Source organism: Tursiops truncatus, chromosome 2, assembly GCF_011762595.2.
Source record: "Tursiops truncatus isolate mTurTru1 chromosome 2, mTurTru1.mat.Y, whole genome shotgun sequence".
NCBI classification, from domain to species: Eukaryota; Metazoa; Chordata; class Mammalia; order Artiodactyla; family Delphinidae; genus Tursiops; species Tursiops truncatus.
The window spans coordinates 92341410-92368144 of NC_047035.1; the positions used below are offsets into that span (position 1 = coordinate 92341410).

Genomic DNA, 26735 nt, shown 5'->3' on the forward strand with positions numbered 1-26735 from the left:
TCCCGGATTTCAGACTATAGTACAAAGCTACAGTAATCAAGACAGTATGGTACTGGCACAAACAGAAATATAGATCAAGGGAACAGGATAGAAAGCCCAGAGATAAACCCACACACATATGGTCACCTTATCTTTGATAAAGGAAGCAAGAATATACAATGGAGAAAAGACACCCTCTTCAATAAGTGGTGCTGGGAAAACTGGACAGCTTCATGTAAAAGAATGAAATTAGATCACTCCCTAACACCATACACAAAAATAACTCAAAGTGGATTAAAGACCTAAATGTAAGGCCAGACACTATAAAACTATTAGAGGAAAACATAGGCAGAACACTCTATGACATAAATCACAGCAAGATCCTTTTTGACCCACCTCCTAGAGAAAGGGAAATAAAAACAAAAATAAACAAACGGGACCTAATGAAACTTAAAAGCTTTTGCACAGCAAAGGAAATCATAAACAAGACAAAAAGACAACCCTCAGAATGGGAGAAAATATTTGCAAATGAAGCAACTGACGAATGATCAATCTCAAAAATATACAAGCAGCTCATGCAGCTCAATATCAAAAACAAATCCAATCCAAAAATGGGCAGAAGACCTAAATAGGCATTTCTCCAAAGAAGATAATACAGATTGTCAACAAACACATGAAAGGATGCTCAACATCACTAATCACTAGAGAAATGCAAATCAAAACTACAATGAGTTATCACGTCATACCAGTCAGAATGGCCATCATCAAAAAATCTAGAAACAATAAATGCTGGAGAGGGTGTGGAGAAAAGGGAACCCTCTTGCACTGTTGGTGGGAATGTAAATTGATACAGCCACTATGGAGAACAGTATGGAGTGTCCTTAAAAAACTACAAATAGAACTACCATATGACCCAACAATCCCACTACTGGGCATATACCCTGAGAAAACCAAAATTCAAAAAGAGTCATGTACCACAATGTTCATTGCACATCAATTTACAATAGCTAGGACATGGGAGCAACCTAATGTCCATCAACAAATGAATGGATAAAGAAGATGTGGCACATATATACAATGGAATATTACTCAGCCATAAAAAGAAAAAAAATTGACTTATCTGTAGTGAGGTGGATGGACCTAGAATCTGTCATACAGAGTGAGGTAAGTCAGAAAGAGAAAAACAAATACCGTATGCTAACACATATATATGGAATCTAAAAAAAAAAAATGGTTCTGAAGAACCTAGGGGCAGGACAGGAATAAAGATGCAGACGTAGAGAATGGACTATGGAATTGAGGACACTGGGAGTGGGAAGGGTAAGCTGGGAAGAAGTGAGAGAGTGGCATGGACACATATACACTACCAAATGTAAAACAGATGGCTAGTGGGAAGCAGCTGCATATCACAGGGAGATCAGCTCGGTGCTTTGTGACCACCTAAGAGGGGTGGGATAGGGAGGGTGGGAGGGAGACACAAGAGGGAGGAGATATGGGGATATATGTATATGTATAGCTGATTCACTTTGTTATACAGCAGAAACTAACACACCTTTGTAAAGCAATTATACTCCAATAAAGATGTTAAAAATAAATTAATTAATTAATTAGATGCATGGGAGAAATGAAGCCATTGAGATTATCTCAGGAGATCTGAAGCAAAATGCCCTTGCAGTAGAAATGTGTATCCAATTCATCAGCCGTAAGTAGTTAATTGACAAATGCTGTCAAAACATTTGTTTGGTTTGGTATAGACAACCACTGGGCTCTGACTGAAACCAAATTTACTCAGTATAATATTATGATCTCTTCCAGCTTTCAGATTTTAAGATCTTAAGAAGGTTTTACATTATTAAAGTTAATGTTCTAAAATCTTCAAGGCCTCTGTGGTTTAGGTTTAGGTTTGTTTTTTCAAAAGAAATTCTAGACCTCTCCCTATGACAACAGAGAAGAGATACATAAACCTATTTTTGAAAAAGAGAATCAAGTTTTAAATGTTACATAGAATGTGGTGTATTTTTAACTTCCATTGTCATCTCAGATAAGTGGGTCCTAGCTCCAGAAAAGCCTGCTATTTTGGTGAGCAGCTGCATGGGTTTGAGTTCACAGCCAAGGCAGAACCAAACTACTCTGATTAATAAAAAGAAGACAAATATGAGGGGCCCCAGGTACTGAAAGGAGACTGGAGACAGCTGTACTGAGCACTGAATGGGGAAAGGAGAGATGATAAAGGCCAGCAGCAGAGAAAGAGAACTTTGGGGAAGAAAAATGTCAAAATGGGATTTCATATTGTTTGCTATAGAGTTTGTGAAATAAACTTCCTCATTTATATCCCCCACAAAGTCTTCATTCAACTCTACCTTGCTCCCTAATGCTTTCACCTGGGGGGTTCTTCAAGGGAGCTTTAAGAGGAGAAAAAGAGAGCCACTAACATCTGGGTTATATAAACTTTAAAAAGAAATTAGGAGATGCCACTGGAAAAAAAACCCATGTGCAGAGTTTTGAAAGTACTATAATTTCCTGTTATTTCAAGATGCACCTCATTTGGGGAAATAGTCACCATTTAGAAATTCAACACAAAAAATTGTATTCATGCAATGTAATAATTGATTACAATGGAAAATCACTTATAAGAACTACAGCAATGTCACGGCTCACATACAGAAACCAGCGCATTGGCAAATGGATGCTTCCATTTGCAAAGCTGACATGCAGAATCGCCCAAGAAATGATCAGTCCAAGACTTAAGAAACTGAAATTAATTTATCGGGGGTGAAACTATTTTTGAAACACTTTTACTCTGAGCTAGCACTGTGAGCTAAAAATTAAATCAATTTTAAACCATTTGCACTGAGTCCAAAAAGTACTGAGGCTACTCCCATTAGTTTACTTTTGAATTCATTGTCATTTAAGCCCATAATAGTGTGTTTTATTAACACTGTTTAAAAAAAGAAGAATCAATATTTTTCACCTCAAATTTTCCTTTCAAATATGCAGATTTCTTCATATAGACCCTGAATAGCTGTCCCCTAGACCCAATGGTACCATCATAACATAAATTATTTACATGGGCTGGAGGTAAAAAAAGAAAATTGAGTTGGTGCTCTGCCTTGTGTTTAACCACAGAAGTCTCCACTCCCCCTGCAAGTCCACAGGCCCTGATGAAGATGAAATAACTCGAAGTAGGGTTCATCTGTTCTCCCATGTAATCAATAGAATTCCAGAACCTTGCATGTTCCCACTCCCTCACTTACAAGAAGCACACAGACACACTAAATACGTGTCAGCTGCAGATTCATTAAGTTCAATGACCTTGGGCATTTTTTTGTTGAGGGAGCTCAAGGACAAAAAGAGCATCTTTAATAAGAATAATAAGCCACTGTTACCCAAGACCAACATTTAGGATCAAATCCAATACAGGGGGCTAACATCCATGAATTACTCCTCTCCTGAGTGAGTTATTGCCAAGAATTCAACAGCAAATGATAGAGCTTTTGAGCACAGGTCTACATACCTCTAATCTGGGAGGACAAAGAAGATGGGAAGAGTTCCTTCCGAGCTGCCTGAAAGGATCTGCTAGCCACACTTCTGAATCTCTGCCCAAATTTACTCAGGGAATTCTGCAAACCAAAACTGAGGCAGATACTTTACAGATGAGTGCAATACAGCTAGTAATTGCAGTATAAAACTTATAGTCAAACTGTTTCAAATTATTGATGTTTGGGGATTTACATGTGTCACTAATACATTTTTAAAAGCAGAACATTTTGGGGTTTTTTTTCATATTGTGCTATGATTAAGAAAAGATAAACTTGAAACTTGCTGGTTGGTGGTCTGACATGAAACCCTTGTCTCTGGAAACTCCCACGTGTGACGGAAGTGAAACCTTCCATGCTTTAGTCAATATGCCCAACCTGTTGCTGCTCACTCTTAAACCTTCCGATAAAAATTGCTATCAGTAGACTGAGTAATAATGCTTCAAGTTCCAATTACTTAATATAGGAAATAACAGGTTCAATGTAATCATTCTCAGTGGATTTTGTAAATATATCACAAAAACCCAGTCTTATGGAAAAGGGTAACTATCAATTTAGAAAGATGAAGAAACTATACTTTAAAATTAAAAACAGACTAAATATTAAGCAATAGGGAAATGGTTATGTGAATTATAAGACATGAACTCAAAGGAATGCAGCCCTTAAAAATGCAGCCCTTAAAAATTAGGTATATAAAGACAATAGAAAAAGGTTTGTAAAACGGTAATGATATGATGTGAAGTAAAAATGGAAGGCGGGAATTCCCTGGCGGTCCAGTGGTTAAGACCTCGTGCTTTCACTGCTGACGGCCCGGGGTTTGACCCCTAGTCAGGGAACTAAGATCCCACGAGCCGTGTGGTGCAGCCAAAAAACAAAAAGTAAAAAGAGAAGGATAAAAACATATACACACAATTATTAGAAACCTTGGCATAGAAAAAAAAGACAGAAAGGAAATGTAAGAAAACAGTAATAATTACTTTTGGATAATGGAAGCATGAATGTTATTTTCTTCCTTCTACTTTTTCCTATTTTCCAAATTTCTCTTAATGAACATATGCTACTTTTATAATGGAAAAAAACCCTACATACTAAAGAAAAAAATGAAACGAAATTTTCTATACTAATATCCAGTGGGAGTTATCACTTAAACCAGAAAATTTGATTAAACAAAGAGAAAATTTGCATCTACTGAAATAATATATTTGTTTGCATAATTATGCAGCATCTAGGAATACCAGACTTGAAGAGTACAGACAATATTCTGCAGGAAAGAAAGCCCTTGTCTCTCCCTATAAATACTCACAGTTTCCAAATGAGAAATGATTGAAGAAGATTGATGGGAAGAGTTCTGTGAAAGAGCCTGGGAGATTTAAGCCAAGTATACCAAAGCTCAGGAAAGTATAAAGTGGAATTTGTTACACAAAAAGCTGATGGGCAAGAGCAGTTTGAAATCCAGAGAAGGCGGGAAAACATCCCGCCTGAAAGAGGGACGACTGCACCAGAGCATCTGAGCTCAGATTGTTCTAATGCACAAGTGTAAGTTCAGAAGATGTTAGGGAAGTAAAAACTACTAAGAAAAAGTAACACTGACTTTATTTGTTCATAGTGACAAAAGCCACTATGCCAACAGCCAGCAAGATCAAACAGAGAATCCTGAACTGAGAATCCAGAGGCCAGGCTTATAGCATAGAGCTCATTTTCTTCTCGGCTCAATTCTCTCACCTGTAACTAAAAGTAGTGCCATCCAATAGAAATAGAAGGTCAGCCACAAATGTCGACCACAACGGTAATCTTAAATGTAAAATGGGTAGCTAGTGGGAAGCAGCTGCATAGCACAGGGAGATCAGCTCAGTGCTTTGTGACCACCTAGAGGGGTGGGATAGGGAAGGTGGGAGGGAGACACAAGTGGGAGGATATATAGGGATGTATGTATATGTATAGCTGATTCACTTTGTTATACAGTAGAAACTAACACACCATTGTAAAGCAATTATACTCCAATAAAGATGTTAAAAAATAAATAAATTTTCTGGTAGCCACATTTAAACAAGTTTTTCAAAAGGTAAATTTAATAATATGTTTGACTTAACCCAATGTATACAAAATACTATAATTTCAAAATGGAATCAACATAAAACAAATTATTAATGACATACCTTACATACTCTTTTTGGTACTATGCCATCAAAATCTGGTATATACTATATACTTAATAACACATCTGAACTTGGACCAGCCTCATTTCAAGTACTCAAGAGCCTCATGAGACTAACGGCTACTTAGCTGGGTAGCAGAAGACCTCCACACTCCTTCCCTTGTCCCAAATCCATATGACTAGAAATGCTGATGGGACAGAACAAAAATTGGAAGTTACACAAATACATGAAAGTCAGAAAATGATTCAGAGTTGAGGACAACACATGTAATGGGGAAAGAAATAAAAGATGAAAATGAGAAAAATTAAAATCTGAATTTCTGAAGGAAAGAAAAATATGGCAAAATAATTACTGATTGGCCATGTGTTTGACTAAAAATGTGAGCCTTACTACAAAAAAAATGTAAATCGGCATTACAGAATTATTCCTTTGTGAGGATTTATGTGAAAAACTATGCTTATCATTTTAAAAAATTAATGGAATTCCTTCCCTTGGATGTCTTTTAAAATTTGAGAGATACATGCATAGAGATACAAGTGTAGGTAAAGAGATGGCCTTGACTAGAGGTTCTCGATTGTGTCTGCATAGTAGAATCATCTTGGAAACTTTATAAAACACCAGAGCCCTCCCCTCACTTACTTGCTCTGGGCATGGTTGGGGCACAGATACAATGGGCAGCCCACGTTGAGGAGTGTTGTATGGGATGACCTCTGCGGGAACTTTCAGACTCCCTCTCACTGCCCCTCACCTGCCCAGGTGCTCTCATGGTGGCCAGTGGCCCAGGATGTTAGCATAACCTGAGAAACCCTCAAGAGAAACACTAAGTATCTCCTGGTACGTTTTCCACAGGTTCAGTCAGCAGACGGCACTCGTAGCCTGGGGGAGAGTGTGCACTTCCTATACAGCAGGCACAGTAATTTCTAGAAATTGGAATTGTTCGCTTCTACTTAGTTTTAAAACTTAAGTCACCAAAAGATTTTATCAAAGGCTAATTCAACACCTATTTCTTAAGCACTTTCGCATATTTAACAGATTGTAGATACAGAAGATTGGTCCTGACTGGAAAGGAATATAAGTAACAAAACCTTGAAAAGGAAGGCTATAAAGGGAGAGTTTTGTCTCTCTACTTATTGTGTGGCTTAAGTTTACATTGTTCATTCGCTTGCACAATGCTAAGAACATAGATGAATAATGCTCCAGGCACTAAAAGTGAGGATATATATATTTATTCACATATATATTACATTTAGATAAAAATATATATATATATTATGTTTCTATTTCTATAATTGTGTACAAAGCCCTTCAAATGCAAAATAAATAGAGAAGAAGTGGTCAGACCACAAAGTCTACATTTACACATCACAACACGAGTAGGTAAAAGGCTAATTTAGGTTCTTACTTGCCATGGAACTCTGGACAAGTCATTCCTTTTCTAGGCCTTAATCTCTCCATCTCTAAAAAGAGGCACTATCACCTACCCCCTGGGGTTTTATGAGAGTTAAATGTGGAAGCACTGGAGCCCACGCATGGTAGTTGCTGAATAAACATGTGTTGAATCTGAATGTAAATGCCATGCTCCTTGCTTCTGAGCGCAGGAGAAGGGAGACCTGAAGGCCAGAATGACAACTAATTGCCCAGAGTAGCACATCGATCACTTACACAGACCAGGTTTCCTGACTGGTGCTTTCATCGTACCCCCTTTCCCTCAGGAATCTCCTCCCCGAAGCTGACCATGCCTTCCCTCCCTCCAGGACAAGCCAGTGAAGGCTCCTGCCCTAGCATGAACCTCAAGTCCAGAAGCCCTCTGCCAGAGAACACAGGGAAGCCACAGTACTTAGCAGTGCCCAGCCCAGTGTGATACCCACATCCAGCAACATCTGGATGCCTCTGATCTCCTCCAGGCTTTTTACTTTATCTGTGCATCATGACCCATTGGTGTCTAGCATAGACCCAAAGCACTTTCCTAACATTTTCCATTAACATTGCCATGGGATTAAGTATGCATTAACTACTGTCTTAGAGCAACTTCCCTAAAAGCAGATCCTGAGATGAGGATTCATATGTAAAGGGTTCTTTAGGAAATCACTTCTGGGAGAAGCTGGTAAGGAAGATGAGAAGCAACACATGGAAGGGGAAGAAGCCATGCGAGGGTATGACTGCAGGCAAAGGCCCATCCTCAGCCTGATCTCAACAGGCGCTTGGGGTGCTAACTGCACCTCAGAGCTTGTCCAACTTGAGGCAGGGGTGCTGCTCTTTCTTACTCCTGCACCAATCGGTCATTGGCTCCAATAGCCCAAGGACAGTGCTCTGAAGAAAGTAGCAAATAATGCAGACAGGAACTGCGGGTGAGCACAGGAAGACAGCAGTGGTCTGTGCAGAGCGCTGAGAGCATCCTCTATGACCACCAGCTCCAAAAGAGGACTCAGAGCTCCCGGGGCTATCTCAAATCTAAGCCCATTTGATTTCTCCAACTTCTCAAATTCCAAGAAGTGAAAAGCCAGTCTCCATAGCCTGAGAACATTCTGCAAAGACCACAACCCCAGCCACTGGAATTGGCTAGTAATGGGACTCAGCAAAATTTTACAGATCAAGCTCCTCTGGTAGATTGCCCTCTCAGCAAGAATACTTGTTACTGCTCAGTTTGAAAATTCCATAGACACTGTGCTAGGCTCAAGGGACACAGACATGATCAAGAGAGATGCCCTAAAGGAGCTCACAGTAGAAGGTAATCTTACAAATGGAAAATCTTGTGTGATTTTTAACCGAATCCCATTTTTAACCGAATGGAGAACACGCCATTCTCACTGATGTGCTTCTACCTTCAACATCACAGGATCAGCAACAATACTTTTCAAAACATCACCCCATATCAAATTACAAAGAGATGTTACCTCATAAGGAATAGACAAGAAGCTAAATGAAGCCACAAGAAAGTAAGACCAATGCTACTTCTAATTATAATGACAATGATAGCTAGCATGTGTGGGACACATACAATCATCAAGTTTCTGAATATCTAAGTTACTGGATACTCCCATGGCCTCCAGGTAGAGGTGTCAATATCTATCACTGCCCAAATATTGTCACAAAATTTAACTGGTAATTTGAGAGGCATTAAAAGATATGTTCAGGCTATTAGTTCAAATTCATTATGTAATTGTACATATTTTTAACATACTTCATGAGAGATGGTACTTCAAAGTAATGAGACTGATTATCAAATGTTCCTTGGGGAATTAGTCAGATCATATTGTCAGATGTAATTCCCAGTCAGAACTGCAAAGCTTGAGAAAATCAGGATAGGCAACAGTTCTTCTCAAAGTCACACACTACGTTAGCTTACAAAGAGTCACCACTTCTCAAGAACTTGCTCAAGACCATAGAATTATTCAGGGTCAGGACTAAACTCAAGTCTCCCTGAGCGCAAAACCCATACTTTTAAACACCATGCTATAGTGGCAACAATTCAAAACCTGCTGACATTGGAAATGAACCACATGGTTCCAGGCATCTTTATGGCTTATCCATGTCACGTCAAGATCACACTTTCAGAGGCTGTGTTTCTACAACTGTGGTTTTAGATTGAGATCATTTTTTTTCACTGTGCATTTAATGCCATTTTCTAAAATAATCCAATAAAGGAAAACTACATGTATTCATTACATTATTAATAATCAGTCAATGTTTTAGTTGCAGAAGATTAATTACTTAAATCCTACCAGTCATTGTCTAGACTACCTAGCCCCTCTTGATATCCATTTCTTGGAATTTTCCATCTCATGTGACTAATATGTTTTATGATATTCCCTTTAAAAATTACATTCTTCACAGTATCCAAATGCTTCAAAATCACCAGCAGATGTGATTGACTGCCAGATTAAAGTACAATGTTACAAATTTACTTTGTCACATGTTAAAAAAAAGGGACAAAGAAAGAGACTAAGAAACATGGAATGAAGGTTTGAAATTTCCCTTTTTGTTAAGTTTTCTGGAGGTGTTTTTGCTGTTGTTTGTGTATAAATACACATTTTAAACCATTTCAGATTCAAGAACCATTCCTGTGTACATTTCTTTATAGATGGATGAATTTAACAGCAATTCAAGATCTGTGTTATGGTGGATAATTCATTGTAAACTCAACTATCAAGTTAATAAAAAATGCTTATCACTATCACTTGATATGTGTTGAAGTCTCTCTAGCAATATTCCCAGAAATTACCAAAGCAAAGAATTCAAATACATTAAACATCTGCTACAAACATCACATGTGTGCCAGTTCTAAATAGTATTAGATCTAGAAATGAAAAGTAACAATAATATGTCTGTGTTCCACAAAGGAAACTCCAAAGGAATTTGAAGTAAAAGTTGAGTGGGTAGCACAAACATTTGCTGAACTTAAAAAAGAGCCATGAAGATACAAAGGACTTACACTGTAATTTGTAATAAGTTAAAGGGGGAGGGGCTTCCCCAGAGGTGCAGTGGTTAAGAATCTGCCTGACAATGCAGGGGACACAGGTTTGATCCCTGGCCCGGGAAGATCCCACATGCCGCAGCGCAACTAAGCCATGCGCCACAACTACTAAGCCTGCGCTCTACAGCCTGTGAGCCACAACTACTGAAGCCCACACGCCTAGAGCCCCTGTTCCGCAACAAGAGAAGTCATGACAATGAGAAGCCTGTGCACGGTAACTAAGAGTAGCCCCTGCTCGCCGCAACTAGAGAAAGCCCGCACACAGCAACAAAGCCCCAACACAGCCAAAAATAAAAGCAAATAAATAAATTTAAAAAAAAAGTTAAAGGGGGAAAGAAACATATATTCAATTAAATGAGAAAGCCACCAATTGTCAAGACCTGTTTTGTGACCAGACATCTTAAAAATAGCATAAAGAATATATTTCTTACTTGCTGTCAATGAGCACTTCAGATTGCCGATTATTCACTTGATTATCACTCTTGTGGCGAAACTGAAAATCAAAGTGTTTGTGAAAAAACACATTAAATCATACTTTTTCAGCACAAATAGTGACACTGAAAATACTTTGAGTTCATCTGCTTGGACAATATCACCATCAGTCTAAAATGAGCATGACTTATGCTTACCTTGGACCCAGCTCCACATGCTCTAAATCTGAATCAAGACCCTTCCCACTAAACTTCATTCTAGGTGTCACCAATGCAACAAGTCTAGCCACATGCTCTTCCAATTCCCACACATTTATAGTTGCTTTGAAGAAGACAATGTGCCCTTTACTCTGCCACACAGTTCCAGAGAAAACCATACATTAATTTTGATGTCTTTAACAAGGAATGGGGCTTCCATTTCTCTCACATATGTGCTCAATACTTTACTGGAACATCATTCATTCTGTTTTATGGATTTCTTTGAAGTCAAGCAATTACTTGTAACAACATGTATTCTTGTTCTCCAGAAATTCTAATTGTTAACAGTGATCTTATGAAATACTGAGCATTTAAAACAAAAATCAGAATACAATACTGAACCACATTTGGTGTGGATTTATGTTTTTATGCCCAAGTGATCCTATTTCTTATTTTGTATTCCAGTAATGAAAATATCTTATATTGCTTAGAAGAATCCACATATTATGAGCCTTCTACTAAACTCACAAATTAGCAGCCATTCAGATAAGGCTTTCTACGTGAGCTGTCAAGACCAGATAGTAATAGGCTAAAGTAGAGATATGATGTTATTTCAATCAATTAGCTAAATGCACAGATGAACAGGAGATAAGAAATTTTGATTTTATATATTATAATCATCAGGATTATGACTTTTTCCTTTAAAAAAAAACTCATAATATTGTATCAATATCACAATATATGGATTGCTTTCATTAGCCCTTCCCTTTTTCAACGTCCCTCCCAAATTCATCCCAATCTTTCTATTAGACTGTGCTCAGTGCCTACAATTACACTGATTGCCAGGTATAAGTCAATGAATATTACTAGGGAAATAAAGATACTTAGCATTGGTTAACATGAAAAGAGTTTATAGTACTGGTAGAGGAGTAAGTTAAGCTAGCCCATCATTGGCATGCAAACTTCTTTCCACCAACACTGCCATAGACGGGAACATCATTTTGACAGAATATATAATTTGACAGGGGTGGATAGTCTCTGCTCCTCCATACCTACACCCTGTCCTCCTACACTCTGCCCTGTGCCAGGGGAAGCTGACCTATTTAATCCTTGCCCTTTGGCCATTGATCGGGCGTGGCCAATAGGTGGTACTGACAGAAACTCATGGGGCCAGAGGAGAGGAAAATGGGGTATGTATTCCTGGCTTCTTTTGAGCTGAGTCAGCAGTGGCCACTTCCTCTACAGGTAGCCCTCAGCTACAGCTCCAGGTCCAGCAATTGCTTCCTCCTTTTGCTCCTTCAGGTCTAGAAGTAGTATTGCCACCTATGTTGTTGCTACCCTATGTGCTTTTTCTCACAACCCTTTAAGTAGTCCCTTCATTATTAATCTTTCTCCAATCTACCCCCGTTCCAAGGTGACATGTCTTTCCTGCCAAGACCCTGACTAACCGGCCCATACTATCACAAAAGTAAAAGCATATTCAAGCATTAACTGCAGAAGACACAAAAAGAGACTTAGTATTTAGTCACGTCTGTATCTAACCTGAAAATAGTCCCCTAAATTGACTAGCTGGCATCACAGAAAAGGACCAAGCAGTTTACCACCTAAAAGCTGAGGGGCCCACTCTCTGGGCCTCAGGATGCTCAGGCTTTGCCAAGGGGTCTTGGGATTGGCACAGATGGAGTCTGGAAGGACTAGAAACAGTAATCCCACGTATGAGTTCAGAGGAGATATAAATCTGTCAGTCACTGGCAAATAGAGAGCTATTGAGGCTAGGGTACACGCAATCACCTAGGAGAGAATAGAGCTTGTCTGGATTTAGAATGTTTGGTTTGCCCAAGGCTTTGTTTTAAATCTTTGAATTTGAATGACCTTTGGATTATGGAGACTTCAAAACTCTCTGCTGTCTTATACCTTAATTATTTACATTAGTCGCCCGACTTTTGAAGTTATTTGATATTGTAATTTCTGGTATAATGAGCAGAGGATGTGAGAATGCCTAATATCTACCAACTCCAAAAACTTAGACAAAGACTAGAGATATAGGATAAATAATACTTCACTAGGTGGAAGCAGGTTTGCGATCCAATTCTGGTCTTACCACTAATTGGTTGTATGTTCATTAGAAAATCTTTAGTTCCTTACAGGCTTTAGTTTCCTCAAGTATAAAATGAGGGTGTGAGTCTAGTTATTGAAGCCCCCTTGCTATTATCATAAACAGGCTCTGGCTCTATGACATCTATTTTAATCATCAAATAAGTAACCATAGAGTTTCTTATGGTATTTACCAAAAGAGCTTCATTCAAAAATTTCAAATGGATCTCTATTTTCTACTTCTGAGAGGTCACAGTTGAAACTGAGACCTTAGGAATGCTCAAAAGCAAATACTTACATAATCATCTGTGGCATCTTTGACAGCTGTCATAGTTACCACCAGGACCAAAGGTACAATGGTGGTAAACCAGGTCAAGGAGGAAATTTCTGGAATCAGCTGAAACAAATATTTCAAGTAGTTTAGGGCTTTTAAATTTCATAAAGATGGCTTTCAATTTTTGTCAATTTTATGACTTGACAGAAATTAATGAAATGATATTCAGATATTTGTACAAATATGGAACAGCTTTTCAATAATTTGTGTTTGCACTCAGGTATAAGACACATAGAATAGACGTATCATTGAAACAATTTTCAGACTGCCTGACAAAAATTAAATTTTTACAGCAAGTTGAGAAGCTTCTTGAAATCTTTCACAAATGATGATCTTTCTCTAGGATGATAAATGTCACCTATCTTTTCTCAGCTTCTCATTTCAACTTTTCACAGTTTTACCAATTCCCAAAGAGAGAATCTTTTTTTTTTTTTTTGCGGTATGCAGGCCTCTCACTGTTGTGGCCTCTCCCGTTGCAGAGCACAGGCTCCGGATGCGCAGGCTCAGCGGCCATGGCTCACGCCACTCCGCAGCATGTGGGATCTTCCCGGACCGGGGCACGAAGCCGTGTCCCCTGCATCGGCAGGCGGACTCTCAACCACTGCGCCACCAGGGAAGCCCAAGAGAGAATCTTTGAGCACCTACCCTGCACCAGACACTGTGCCAAGTACTTTTAGATATTATGTCATTCGATCCTCAGAGAAGTTTTTTGAGTTAGATTCTGTACCAGAGGTGTTTTGCACAAACCCAGAGTGCTTACATTCCATGTAAATAGCACCCTGAGTGCACAGCATAGAATACACTGTGAATGGCAGCCTGGAGTCAGGAAATGCCACGGCCCTGGGTTTCCATTTTATTTAAAAAAAGTATCTGAGAAGTCAAACAACTAAGCCAAGAACATACACTGCTAAAACTTGAACCTAGGTCTATTTAACTCCAAAGCTTGGACCTGTACCTGTAAAGCCACCCATCTGAGAGAGACACAGTGACAGTTGACATGACTCCCTTACAAAGGTAGTTTTCAAGTGGGGCTCATTTTGGAGCTACGTCGGGGCCATCAGGCGGGGAAGGATGGGTGGAGATGGTCAGTGTGTGGCAATCAGGCCCCATCGAAACAGCACTACAATAAATTTATTGTAGTGCTGTTTTATGTAATTTTATGTAATAACTTCCAAATAAAATTTAAAAAAAAAACAAACCTCAAAAGCCTCTGAAGTACCAACAAAAATATTAGGCTGGGTGGCAGAAAAGCTGGATTCTAGTCTGAGTTCTATCATTAACTCATGGTAAAACCCTTACACCTCACTTAACTTCTCCAAGTCTCATTTATTCACCAATAAAAAAAAAGGAGGTTGTACTGAACCATCCCAAAGATCCCTTCCAGATATAAAACTATCTGAACAAGAGCCTTTGGCCATAAATAAGAAACCCATTAGAGAAATGAGCTCAAAATTCTAGAACAGTGTAAAGGGTTCTATGAGGAAAACAAAATTCATGGGGGAAAAAGAAAGTCTCCTCAAAAATTGTAAGGTATATTTTCACTGTTATTTTTTCTTGTTCAGCATCCAGTTCTTCTCAACTCTACCCTTAATTCTTAAAGAACTACCCCACCCCTCTACTTGTAATTTTGTACATGTAATTTTGGTGGACTGATTCCATCCAGCTGGCTCCTAGGCTTTGGCATGTGATCTAGGTCAAGGCAATTCCTGAGCCACAGTGATTGATTTAGGATAGGAAGGTAACAGCATGGTCCAATTACAACTAATCCCAAGACTTGCTGCAGCAACAGAAAAAGTGATTCATTCTCATTCTCTCTCTCCCTCTCCCTCTTTACTCTTCCCCCTCCCTCTTCCTCTCTCCCCTTCTCCCCCTGTGCCTCTGCCTCCCTTTTACGTGGGAGTTGAAGCTAGGAGAATAAAAGTCTAAAGTTTTCAAGAATCACCAAGTAGAGAGGGCCTGTAAAGTAACCATGGAGGAAATAGAAAAAGAGAAGTTACATCCTGTTAGAATAGTTTGCCCATGAATTGTCATACATAAAATACATTAAGTGAATTTAGATGTCTACCACTTACAACCAAAAGATTCTTAACAGTTATTCTATTGAATAAGTAGTTATTCAATTAAAGAAAAAATAGTACTCAAGGTATAATCCAGATTGTACATATCTAGTCCATCTTCTTATTTTCTATAATTAACACATAGCCCAGTACATGCTGAATCTACCAGTTTGATCTGATTAAATCACTCTAAAGTAAATACTAGGTAAATAACTGGCTAATATGAGCTGTTTATATGTATGTAAATTCTTTGATTTATGCCTTTTCTTCCTAAAATATCAATAAAAGCTGAAATTTCATTTCGGTTCAAATTTTAGTCAAATGGGAAGAAAAAGAAAGGTTTCTAACTACCAAGTAACCATTCAAAACTATCAGAAATAGTCACAGTGAAATAACATATAGCACACATCATTTATTATATATATATATAAAATACATCATTGTTCTTAGATGCAAATGAAATTTGCCAAATTAAGTTCCACAAAGTACTACTCAGCTAGACTCTTTGCTTCAACTCTCTCAATACCCATACTGTGAATGTGAGAGGGAGATAAAGAAAGGAAGGAGGCTATGAACAGTAATTATTAGGCTCTGGTTTGGTTCAAATAAAGTACAAGGCAGCATTTTAAAATGACCTCAGTGTTTAAAATGATGAATGTACTAGTTTTTACCCATTCCTAGCCCTCCCACCGTTGTGAAGAGAAACAGCAATAATAACTAAATAATTAAAAATCTGATAAAGCTGATTTTCTCTAAGCATGAACATTTAGCTAAGTAAAATAACTTATTTTTTCAAGTTATATGAATATTTTAAACAAACAGATGATGAAATACAACCTAAACATTACCTGTAAAATCAGAAGGAAAAGGAAATACACATTTGCCACTCTTTGAAACTGTTCAAATAAATTAATGGGCAAGAAGGTGAGAATGTTGTACTTGCATGTGTGGATACGATTATCCTGAAAAAGAAACAGCATCACATTAGTTTGGGGCGAAGCATTGCTCATTATCAAATAGCTCTAAACTTACAAGACTGAGCATGAGTTATGCCAGAGCAAGAAAGATAAGCCAACTATCTAGGAAATTTCAAACTCTGTGTGGGCCAAGGGTTTCATTTTTCCCAAGATGACATGATCCTGATACTACATGCAATTACTGTTCAATTCCATAAAATCACCCATGACTAAAAAATTTATCGAGTGCAAAAGTCTGCCCCTGACTTTTTTTATTCTTATGTTTCATTCATTTGGCAGCGATTTCTTGAGAACCTACTGTATGCAGACACTGAGCTCATGCTGGGTCTCGTGAGGTAAGAAGGAACTTTAAGGATCACCTGGTTCACCTTCCCAAAGCATGACCCTGTACATAACTCTGACAAGGGTCCCCTAGGTCTGTCTTTGAAAGTTTTCTGATAGGAAACTGATCACCTTGCCAGGCAGCCTATTTCTATTTCAGAATGGGAATTGCTAGAAAGGTCTTTATTATGAGAGACTCAAATCTGCCTCCCTGTAAATTTTGCCATATGCCAAATTCCATCCCTGGGGCCACCTAAATCAAGTCTAAGCTCTTTCCATGTTGACAACCTTCAAATACTTGAAGATGACTCAGAAGACTCCCCTAAATCTTCTCCACTATGATCTAGACAGTCCCAAAACCCTCAGCCATTCTCCATGACTTTTCATGGACATCTTTTCCAGGTCAGCCTCTTCTGCATCTCTCTTAAAACATGGTGTCCAGAACTAAACCTAAACACATACTGCAGATCTGCTTCAACTGATCCGTGTACAAAAGAAATTTTGATGTTCCACATTCTGGATTATTGTACTAATATGCCTTAAAAATTCATTAGCATTTTGTCATTTAATCTCACTGTTTATTCATATTGAGGGTTTTTTTAATTTTAGAATTTTATTTATTTATTTTTATACAGCAGGTTCTTATTAGTTATCCATTTTATACATATTAGTGTATATATGTCAATCCCAATCTCCCAATTCATCACACCACCACACCCCCCTGCCACTTTCTCCCATTGGTGTCCATACGTTTGTTCTCTATATCTGTGTCTCTATTTCTGCCCTTCAAACTGGTTCATCTGTACCATTTTTCTAGGCTCCACATACATACTCATATTGAGTTTTGATGAACTAAAATCTCTAGGTCATTTCTTCATCAATCACTAACAAATCAGGGCTCCCCTTCCTAAACATTCACAGTTGATTTTGTTTCAAATACTGATGATCTTTCATATATTCCTATTATACAAGCCAAATGAAAACAATTAATCTTGAGTGTTGTATCCTAAAGTAGTAAACATTCCTCCCAGCTTTATGTCATCAAAAAATTTCAAACACATGCCTTTTATATAGTCTTCCAAAGCTATATAAAACTAATACATTAAAAAGTTCAGAGCTAAAAACCAAAAAACAATTTTTAAATTAAGGAAATAAAACTATGGCAAGCTACTAGAGACTTCTCCACAGATTAATGTTAATATCTTTTTCAGGTGTTTATATCTACCTAACTATATTCCCACGAGGCTTAACTCTACCTTATTCACAAAGATAGCAGGAGAAATTTGGGGTGACAGATCTTACTGACATTCAGAATCAACATATCCAGAGAATTTCCATCCACTAATATTTCAAAATGGAGGTTAGTCTGTGTGACCTATTTTTTTTTAATTTATTTTTTACTGAAGTATATTCTATTTACAATTTTGTGTTAGTTTCTGGTATACAGCAAAGTGATTCAGATATATATATATATATATTCTTTATATATATATTCTTATATGTATGTTCTTTTTCATATTCTTTTTCATTATAGTTTATTACAGGATATTAAATATAGCTCCCTGTGCTATAGAGTAGGACGTTTCTGTTTATCCATTCTATACACAATAGTTTGCACCTGCTAACCCCAAACTCCCAATCCATTCATCCGCCACCCCCTGTTCCCCTTGGCAACCACAAGTCTGTGCTCTATGTCTGTGAGTCTGCTCCTGTTTCGTAGATAGGGTCATTTGTGTCATATTTTAGATTCCACATATAAGTAATATATGGTATTTGTCTTTCTCTTTCTCACTTACTTCACTTAGTATGATAATCTCTAGGTCCACCCATGTTGCAGCAAATGGTGTTATTTCATTCCTCTGTATGGCTGAGTAGTATTCCATTTTATATATATATATATATATATATATATATATATATATTACCATATCTTCTTTATCCATTCATCTGTCAATGGAGATTTAGGTTGCTTTCATATCTTGGCTATTGTAAATAGTGCTCAATGAACATTGGGGTGCATGTATCTTTTCAAATTAGAGTTTTGTCTGGACATATGCCCAGGAGTGGGACTGCTGGATCATACAGCAACTCTATTTTTAGTTTTTTGAGGAACATCCATTTGTTTATTTGTTTTCCATAGTGGCTGCACCAACTTACGTTTCCACAAACAGTGCAGGAGGGTTCCCTTTTCTCCACAACCTCTCCAGCATTTGTTATTTGTAGACTTTTTAATGATGGCCATTCTGACCAGTGTGAGGTGGTACCTCATTGCAGATCTGATTTACATCTCTCTAATAATTAGCTATGTTGAGCATCTTTTCATGTGCCTATTGGCCATCTGTATGTTGTCTTTGGAGAAATGCCTATTTAGGTCTTCTGCCCATTTTTTGACTGGGTTGTTTTTTGTGGCTGAGCTGTTTGTATATTTTGGAAATTAAGCTCTCTTCAGTCGCATCATTTGCAAATATTTTCTTCCAGTCCGTAGATTGTCATTTCTTTTTGTTTCTGGTTTCCTTTGCTGTGCAAAAGCTTATAAGTTTGATTAGGTCCCATTTGTTTATTTTTGCTTTTATTTCTATTGCCCTAGGAGACTGACTTAAGAAAACACTTGTATGATTTATGTCAGAGAATGTTTTGCCTATGTTCTCCTCTAGGAGTTTTATGATGTCACATCTTCTATTTAAGTCTTTAAGCCATCTTGAGTTAATTTTTGTGTGTGGTGTGAGGGTGTGTTATAACTTCATTGATTTACATGTAGCTGTCCACCTTTCCCAACACCACATGCTGAACAGACTCTTTTCTCCATTGTATATTCACACCTCCTTTGTCAAAGATTGATTGACTATAGGTGTGTGGGTTTATTTATGGGCTCTCTATTTTATTTCATTGATCCATATGTCTGTTTTCGTGCAAATACCATGTGGTTTTGATGACTGTAGTTTTGTACTATTGTCTGAAGTCTGGGAGGGTTATTCCTCCTGCTTTGTTCTTTTGCCTCAGAATTGCTTTGGCAATTCTGGGTCTTTTATGACCCAGAATTGGGTTCCACATAAATTTTAGGATTATTTGTTCTGTGAAAAATCTCATGGGTAATTTGATAGGGATCACATTAAATCTGTAGATTGCTTTGGGTAGTATGGCCATTTTAACAATATTAATTCTTCCAATCCAAGAGCCTGGGATATCTTTCCATTTCTTGAATCATCTTCAATTTCCTTTATCAATGTTTTATAGTTCTCAGCATATGTCTTTCAGCTCCCTGGTGAGGTTTATCCCTAAGTATTTTATTTTATGTGATTTTAAAAAGGACTTTTTTTTTGCATTCCCTTTCTGATATTTCATTGTTAGTGTAAGGAAATGTAACCAATTTCTGTATGTTAATCTTGTATCCTGCTACCTTGCTGAATTTGTTTATCAGTTCTAGTAGTTTTTTGTGTGGAGTCTTTAGGGTTTTCCATATACAGTATCGTGTCATCTGCTTATAATGACAGTTTTACCTCTTCTCTACCAGTTTGAATACCTTTAATTTCTTTTTCTTGTCTGATTGCTGTAGCTAGGACTTCCAATACTATGTTAAGTGAGAGTAGACATCCTTGTCTTGTTCCAGATTTTAGCAGGAAGGCTTTTAGCTTTTCACCATTGAATATTAATTTGGCTGTGAGTTTGTCATAAATAATTTTTATTATGTTGAGATATGTTCCCTCTATACACACTTTGGTAAGAGTTTTTATTGTGAATGGATGTCAAATTTTATCAAATGCTTTTTCTGCATCTATTGAGATGATCATATGGTTTTTGTCTTTCCTTTTGTGGATGTGGTATATCACATTGATTGATTTGCATATGTTGAACCATCCTTGTTACCCTGGGATGAATCCAACTTGATGATGGTGTATGATCTTTTTTATGTGTAGTTGGATTCAGTTTGCTAATATTTTGTTGAGAATTTTTACATCTTTATTCATCAAAGATATTGGTCTGTAATTTTCTTTTTTGGTAGTGTCTTTGTCTAGTTTTGGTATCAGCGTGATGGTGGCTTCATAGAATGACTTTGGGAGTGCTCCCACCTCTTTACTCTTTTGGAAGAGTTTGATAATGATCAATATAATTTCTTCATTGCATGCTTGGTAGAATTCCCCAGTGAAGCCCTCTGGTGCTGAACTTTTGCTTGCCATGAGTTTTTTTTTTTTTTAATTACAGATTCCATTTCACTGCTAGTGATGGGTCTGTTCAAATTATCTATTTCTTCTTGATTCAATTCTGGTGGGCTGTATATTTCTAGAAAGTTGTCCATTTCTTCTAGGGTGTCCAGTTTGTTGGCATATAATTGTTCATAGTATTCTCTTAAAGTTTTTATTTTTTCCTGCAGAATTGGTTTTTATTTCTCCTCTTTCCTTTCTTCTTTTGTTTATTTGGGTCTTCTCTCTTTTCTTCTTGGTGAACTTGGCCAGAAGTTTGTCAATTTTTTACCCCTTTAAAGAACCAGCTCTTTGTTTTATCAATTTTTTTCTACTGTTTTTTTTAATCTCTATTTTATTTATTTCCTCTCTGATCTTTATTATCTCCTTCTTTCTGCTAACTTTAGGTTTTGTTTGTTCTTTTCCTAATTCTTTTAGGTGGTAAGTTAGGTCGTTTATCTCAGACTTTCCTTATTTCTGGAGGAAGGCCTGTATCACTATGAACTTCCCTCTTAGAACTGCTTTTGCTGCACCCCACAGATTTTGTATGGTTGTGCTTTCATTGTCATTTGTCTCAAGGTATTTTTTAAATTCCTCTTTGATTTCATCATTGACTCATTGTGTTTTTTTAGTAGCATGTTGTTGAATCTCCATGTAATCATTTTTTTCTCATTTCTCTTTCTGTGGTTGATTTCTAGTTTTATGCCATTGTGGTCAGGAAACATACTTGAGATAATTTCTCTCCTCCTAAATTTGTTGAGGCTTGTTTTGTGTCCTAGTATGTGGTCAATCCTAGAGAATGTTCCATGTGCACTTGAAAAGAATGTATATTCCATTATTTTTGGAAGTAATATCATGAAAATATCGATTAAGTCTAACTGTTCTATTATATTATTTAGGATCTCTGTTGCCTTATTGACTTTTTGTCTGGAAGATCTGTCCATTGATGTGAGTGGGGTGTTAAAGCCTCCTACTATTATTGCATTCTCATCAATTTCTCCCTTTACACATGTTAGTATTTGTTTTATGTATTTGAGTGCGCCTATATTATGTGCATATATGTTAACACATGTAAATTCTCTTCTTATATTGATCCTTCTACCATTATATAGTGTCCTTCTTTATCTTTCTTTATGGCCTTTGTTTTAAAGTCTATTTTGTCTGATATAAGTATTGCTACCCCTGCTTTCTTGTCATTTCCATTTGCATGAAATACCTTTTTCTGTCCCCTCACTTTCAATCTATGTGTGTTATTTGCCCTAAAATAGGTCTCTTGTAGGCAGCATATTGTAGACTTATGTTTTTTCAATCCAATCTGCCACTCTATATCTTTTGATTGGAGCATTTAGTCCATTGACATTTAAGGTAATTTTTGATAGATATGTATTTATTGCCATTTTAAACCTCGTTTTCCAGTTGGTTTTGTATTTATTCTTGTTCCTTTCTTTTTCTTTTTGTTCTTCCTTTTGTGGTTTGATGGTTTTCTTTTGTATTATGCTTGTGTTCTCTTCTTTTTGGTTTTTGTGAACCTATTGTATGCTTTTGATTTGTGGTTACCTTATTTTTCAAGTATGTTAACCCATTCCAATATCTACTTGCTTTAGACTGGTAGTCATATGCGCTCAAACACATTCTAAAAAAAAAAATCTACATTTTCTTACTCTCCTCCCCACATTTTATTATTTTGATGCCGTTTTTACATCTTCATGTATATCCTTTTGCTCTTCATTGTGGTTATCATCACTTTCACAAAATTTTAAAAAAAATTTTAAAAATCTGTGTACTGGCTTAAGTGATTTACTTTCTGATTGTGATTTTCTCTTTCCTATAGATTCTTGCTTCTTTTCTACCTAGAGAAAACCTTTTAATATTTCTTTTAGGATAGGTTTAGTACTGCTATATTCTTTTTATTTTTTGCGTGTCTGAGAAATTCTTTCTCTCTCCTTCTATTCTAAATGATAATCTTGCTGGGTAGAGTATCCTAGGTTGCAGATATTTCCCTTTCAGGACTTTAAATATATCTTGCTACTCCCTTCTGGCCAGCAACATTTCTGTAGAGAAATCAGCTGCTGGCCTTTTGGGGGTTCCCTTGTAACTAACTCTTTTTCTCTTGCTACCTTTAGAATCTTCCCGTTAATTTTTGCCATTTTAATTATAGTATGTCTTGGTGTGGGTCTGTTTGGTTCATCTTGTTTGGGACTCTCTGTGCTTCTGGTACCTAGATATCTGTTTCCTTCTTTAGGTTTGGGAAGTTTTAAGCCATAATTTCTTCAAATACATTTTTGATCCCCTCTTCTCTTCTTCTCTTCTTACCTATTATGTGTAGATTGGCATGCTTTATATTATCCCATAGGCCGTGTATATTGCTTTCTCTCTTTTTTTCATTTTTCTTTCTGCCTGCTGTTCTGATGGGGTGATTTCCATTAATCCATCTTCCATATCACTTATTCATTCTTCTTCATTATTCAGTTTGCTACTTATTGCCTTTAGCTCAGCTTTCATCTTAGCAAATGAGTTTTCTAATTTTTCTTGGTTCCTCTTTACAGTTTCTAGTTCCTTTTTACAATAATCTGCATTTCTGTCAACAGCCTTTCTTAATTCCTTCAGTATTTTTATTACTTCTTTTTTTAACTTGGAGTCTATTAGACCGGAGAGGTCTGTTTCATTTAATGTTCTTTCAGGAGAATTCTCTTGATCTTTTAATTAGGAATGGTTCCTCTCCTTCGTCATTTTACTTATATTTCTCTTACTCTATGAGTTTAGGAGAAAGTTATCTACTGTGGTCTTGGAGAGATGTTTTTATGTGGGGGCATCCCTGTGGAGCCTTGAATGAGTCTAATATTTTTGGTGTGTGGGCTGCTTTTAGTATGGATGCCTTCTGCGTCTTTCCTCAGTGTGTGCTGGCCATTTTCTCTTCGGTAGAGGGTGTGACTGGTGTGGTGATGAGAGCCTGCAATGGATATCGCGGGCCTCCTCTTTGTTCTGTGACAGTCACAGTCCTGTCAAGGGCAGGGCCTGCTCCCCAGTTATTGGAGTAGAAGCCCCCAGATCCATTTCTGAGCTGTGGTGTGAGGTAGGCAGGACTAGAGCACTCTGCTGGGGGACGAGCCACTGAGTATTCCTCCCCTGGAATTGTCCACCAGTGAGTATGCTCTGTGGTGTCACCTGATACATGTGGTGTGGGCTCACAAAGTACACAGTCCTGCCTCAACTGTGGGAATGCAGGCAGTTGGCCTTGGTGTTCCTCCAGTGTTGTATTCACAAAGCCACCAGCACAGATCCGTAGGTGCAGATCCACTAAAGTCAAGTACCAGGACCTCAGTAGTCATGCACCTGGACCTGCCATGGGAGCTATGGAAGCAGCCCAGACACAGCCCCACCTCCATGTACACACGCCTGCCCGCAAAGCCCACTGCTGCTAATGCCGGACCTGCCCCAGACACGGGAGCACCCGTAGTCCACTAGGATATCCTGCATGCACTGAGTTTACAAAGGCCCCAGTGGTTGTGGTGTAAATCTGTGGATCACACAGCCATGGAGAGAGGGCTCAGATTTCAGCCCTGCTTCCTACATCACGCAGCCCCTGGGGATCAGCTCTGATTTCAGCCCTGCCTCCACCTGTGGGCAATCCACTGGCTCTTGCACTCTCCCAGAGCTCATAGAGGTGGAGCCACACCCGCTGTAAGCACACCAAGAGTGAGACTGCTATGGTGGGGGCCCTGCTCCTCCCTTCATGCCCCCATTAACAATGGCACTTCACTTCTATGGTGGGCCTGGGCTCCTTCCATGTATACTCCCTGATGGCGGCCTGTATCACACTCCAGCCACCTCAGGCTGTCTCTGTGCAGTCAACCCCAATCCTTTCCCTGGGTCTGTCCTTTGAAGCCTGAGTTTAAGCACTCAGACACCGCATGCACCAGCAGACATGCGTCTAGGGCTAGGGACAGAAGGGAGGTGGCACAGACCGTCTATACTGGTCTTTCTCTGTTCTGCCTGCTGCAAACCCACTGCTGCACTCTCCTCTGGGCCTCTGAAGCTCCCCTTCTGTCCCAGCTGATCTCCCCATCAGTGAAGCAACTTTCCAGGGTAAGGGAACCGCTCCTCTTTCACAGCTCGTTCCCAGAGAAACAGGTCCTATCCTGATTCTTTTTTTTTTTTCTTTCATCCTACCAAGTTACATGGCAATCTTTCTTGCAATTCTGGCTGTCTGAGATCTTCTGCCCACATTCAGTAGGTATTCTGTGAGAATGGTTCCACATGTAGATATATTTTTGATACATTTGTGGGAGGAGGTGAGCTCCACCTCCTTCTATTCTGCCATCTTGATTGGAGCCTCCTGCCATGTGACTTGTTTTAAATGAACCTACACTGACTCCTAGCAATCACTACTACCTATTTAAAGAAAATACTGTCATCTGTTAAATCGCCATTTTTAACATCTACCAGGAATCAATGCATCCAGCTCTGTGAAACAAGCTGTGGGAGAGTAGGAGAGGTGTCAAGAGAAAGATTTGCAGCTTAGTTGGTCTGATGCATAGGATTGTGCTGAAAACTGTCTGTGAGCTGATGATGACTATTTTGCAGTGAGTTCTCTACCCAAGCGATGGACTGGGTAGGAAGGCTGTGAGAGCTGTGGTCACAACACATTTTTCTAAAAAAGGGACTTGGAAAAATAATGGGGAAGAGGAAAGCTAAGGAGAAAAAGCAGTTAACCAGAAGGATCACATATTCCTAATTCTATTTTATATTTTCCTTCTAAGTTGAAACTAAAATAGAGGTTAAGCCTGTACCTTGCTAAAAGACAGACAGAACATCTGCTGGGACCATGACATTCAAAACTGTAGCAGGAATTATAAAGAAACTCTCCTACAAAATTGAATTCCACATAGGTAAAGAGTAAATTGTATGGGATAAAGTGATAATGCCAAATGGGGACTGTGACATTTCTGTTTAAACTGAAGTATAGCAATGATGTGTTTGTTCTACGGGCTCTGTTGTGACTTAGTCACAGATGATGTGAACCCTCATAGCTGACTGGGAACAAGGAACGACGGCTCCCCCTCCTGGAGAATCTCTGTACCCTTTTACCTTTCTTTGTTTTTCATTCGAAAGGAATAAAACGTTTCCATTTCCACTGTCCTATCCAAGAATGTGAGCATGAGTAAGACCTTAATATTCAGTCATTTCATTGAGCCAGTCTGTTGGCTTACAGTCAAATTGTATCACAACTCATTCTATAATACAGCACGGAAGATCTTCACCACTATCCTCTTAGCACTACTTTTCCATGAAGGACTACTAGAAATACCACAATTCAGAAGAAAGGAGGAGGAAGTGGAGGAGGAGGAAAGCAAGGAGAAAGGAGAACATCTAGGGAACCTGCAGAGCATCTTTAGCGCTGACATACATCAGGCTGGAAGTCATGGCTTTAGTCTGTTAGCCAGGTGGACCAGTTAACTGACCCCATGATGAGGTAGGTTTAACCACACGGTCACAAGGAATCTTGGACCAAGACAGGCCTCCCATGTGGTGGGAAAGAGCCTTACCCTAAAGGAGCAGCAGGGACCATCTTCTCCCTGTAAGAAGCCCACTTTCAAGAGGAAGAGGGCAGAGCTGAGCTGAAGAGACCCAGATATTCCCCCAAGATTGATGCATCAAGTGAATAATTCCACGTCTCATGGGGCAGAGTGAGAAAACGGGTGGACAGAGAAATGTCACCCCAGCAGAGTCCCCTCCATCCGGAAGGCAACATCAGAATGAGGAAAAAGCATTGCTCCTCTAAAATACATTAATACAAAGACCCTGAGATAAGCAGAAGATGGCACACCTGCAGATCTAAAAGAGGGACTATGAGGCTGGACTACAGAAGTCAGCACAAACTGAAGTTAGAGAGAGAAGTTTCTTGCAATCTATACTAAGGATTTTTGTCTTTATTTTAATGTCTGAAGTAATCCTGATAAAATTCTAATTTTAAACGATTACCCTAGCTATGGGGGCAGC

General features: G+C 38.4%; 1 protein-coding gene across 9 annotated transcripts in view; it reads right to left on the reverse strand.

Moving 5' to 3' along the window:
* Nucleotides 1–26735, reverse strand: part of ATP8B4 (ATPase phospholipid transporting 8B4 (putative)) — a 265509-nt gene that overhangs the window by 161808 nt on the left and 76966 nt on the right. For 6 of the 9 annotated variants that reach the window (XM_073800975.1, XM_073800971.1, XM_073800970.1 and 3 more), the window contains 3 exons: nucleotides 16108–16221; nucleotides 13167–13265; nucleotides 10577–10638 (listed from right to left, as the gene is read on the reverse strand). The exons of 2 other annotated variants lie outside the window; for them this stretch is intronic. In XM_073800975.1, coding sequence (XP_073657076.1) covers nucleotides 10577–10638; nucleotides 13167–13265; nucleotides 16108–16221 — 275 coding nt within the window. The remainder of the gene's footprint in view (nucleotides 1–10576; nucleotides 10639–13166; nucleotides 13266–16107; nucleotides 16222–26735) is intronic. One more of the 9 variants, XM_073800972.1, reaches the window with a different exon arrangement.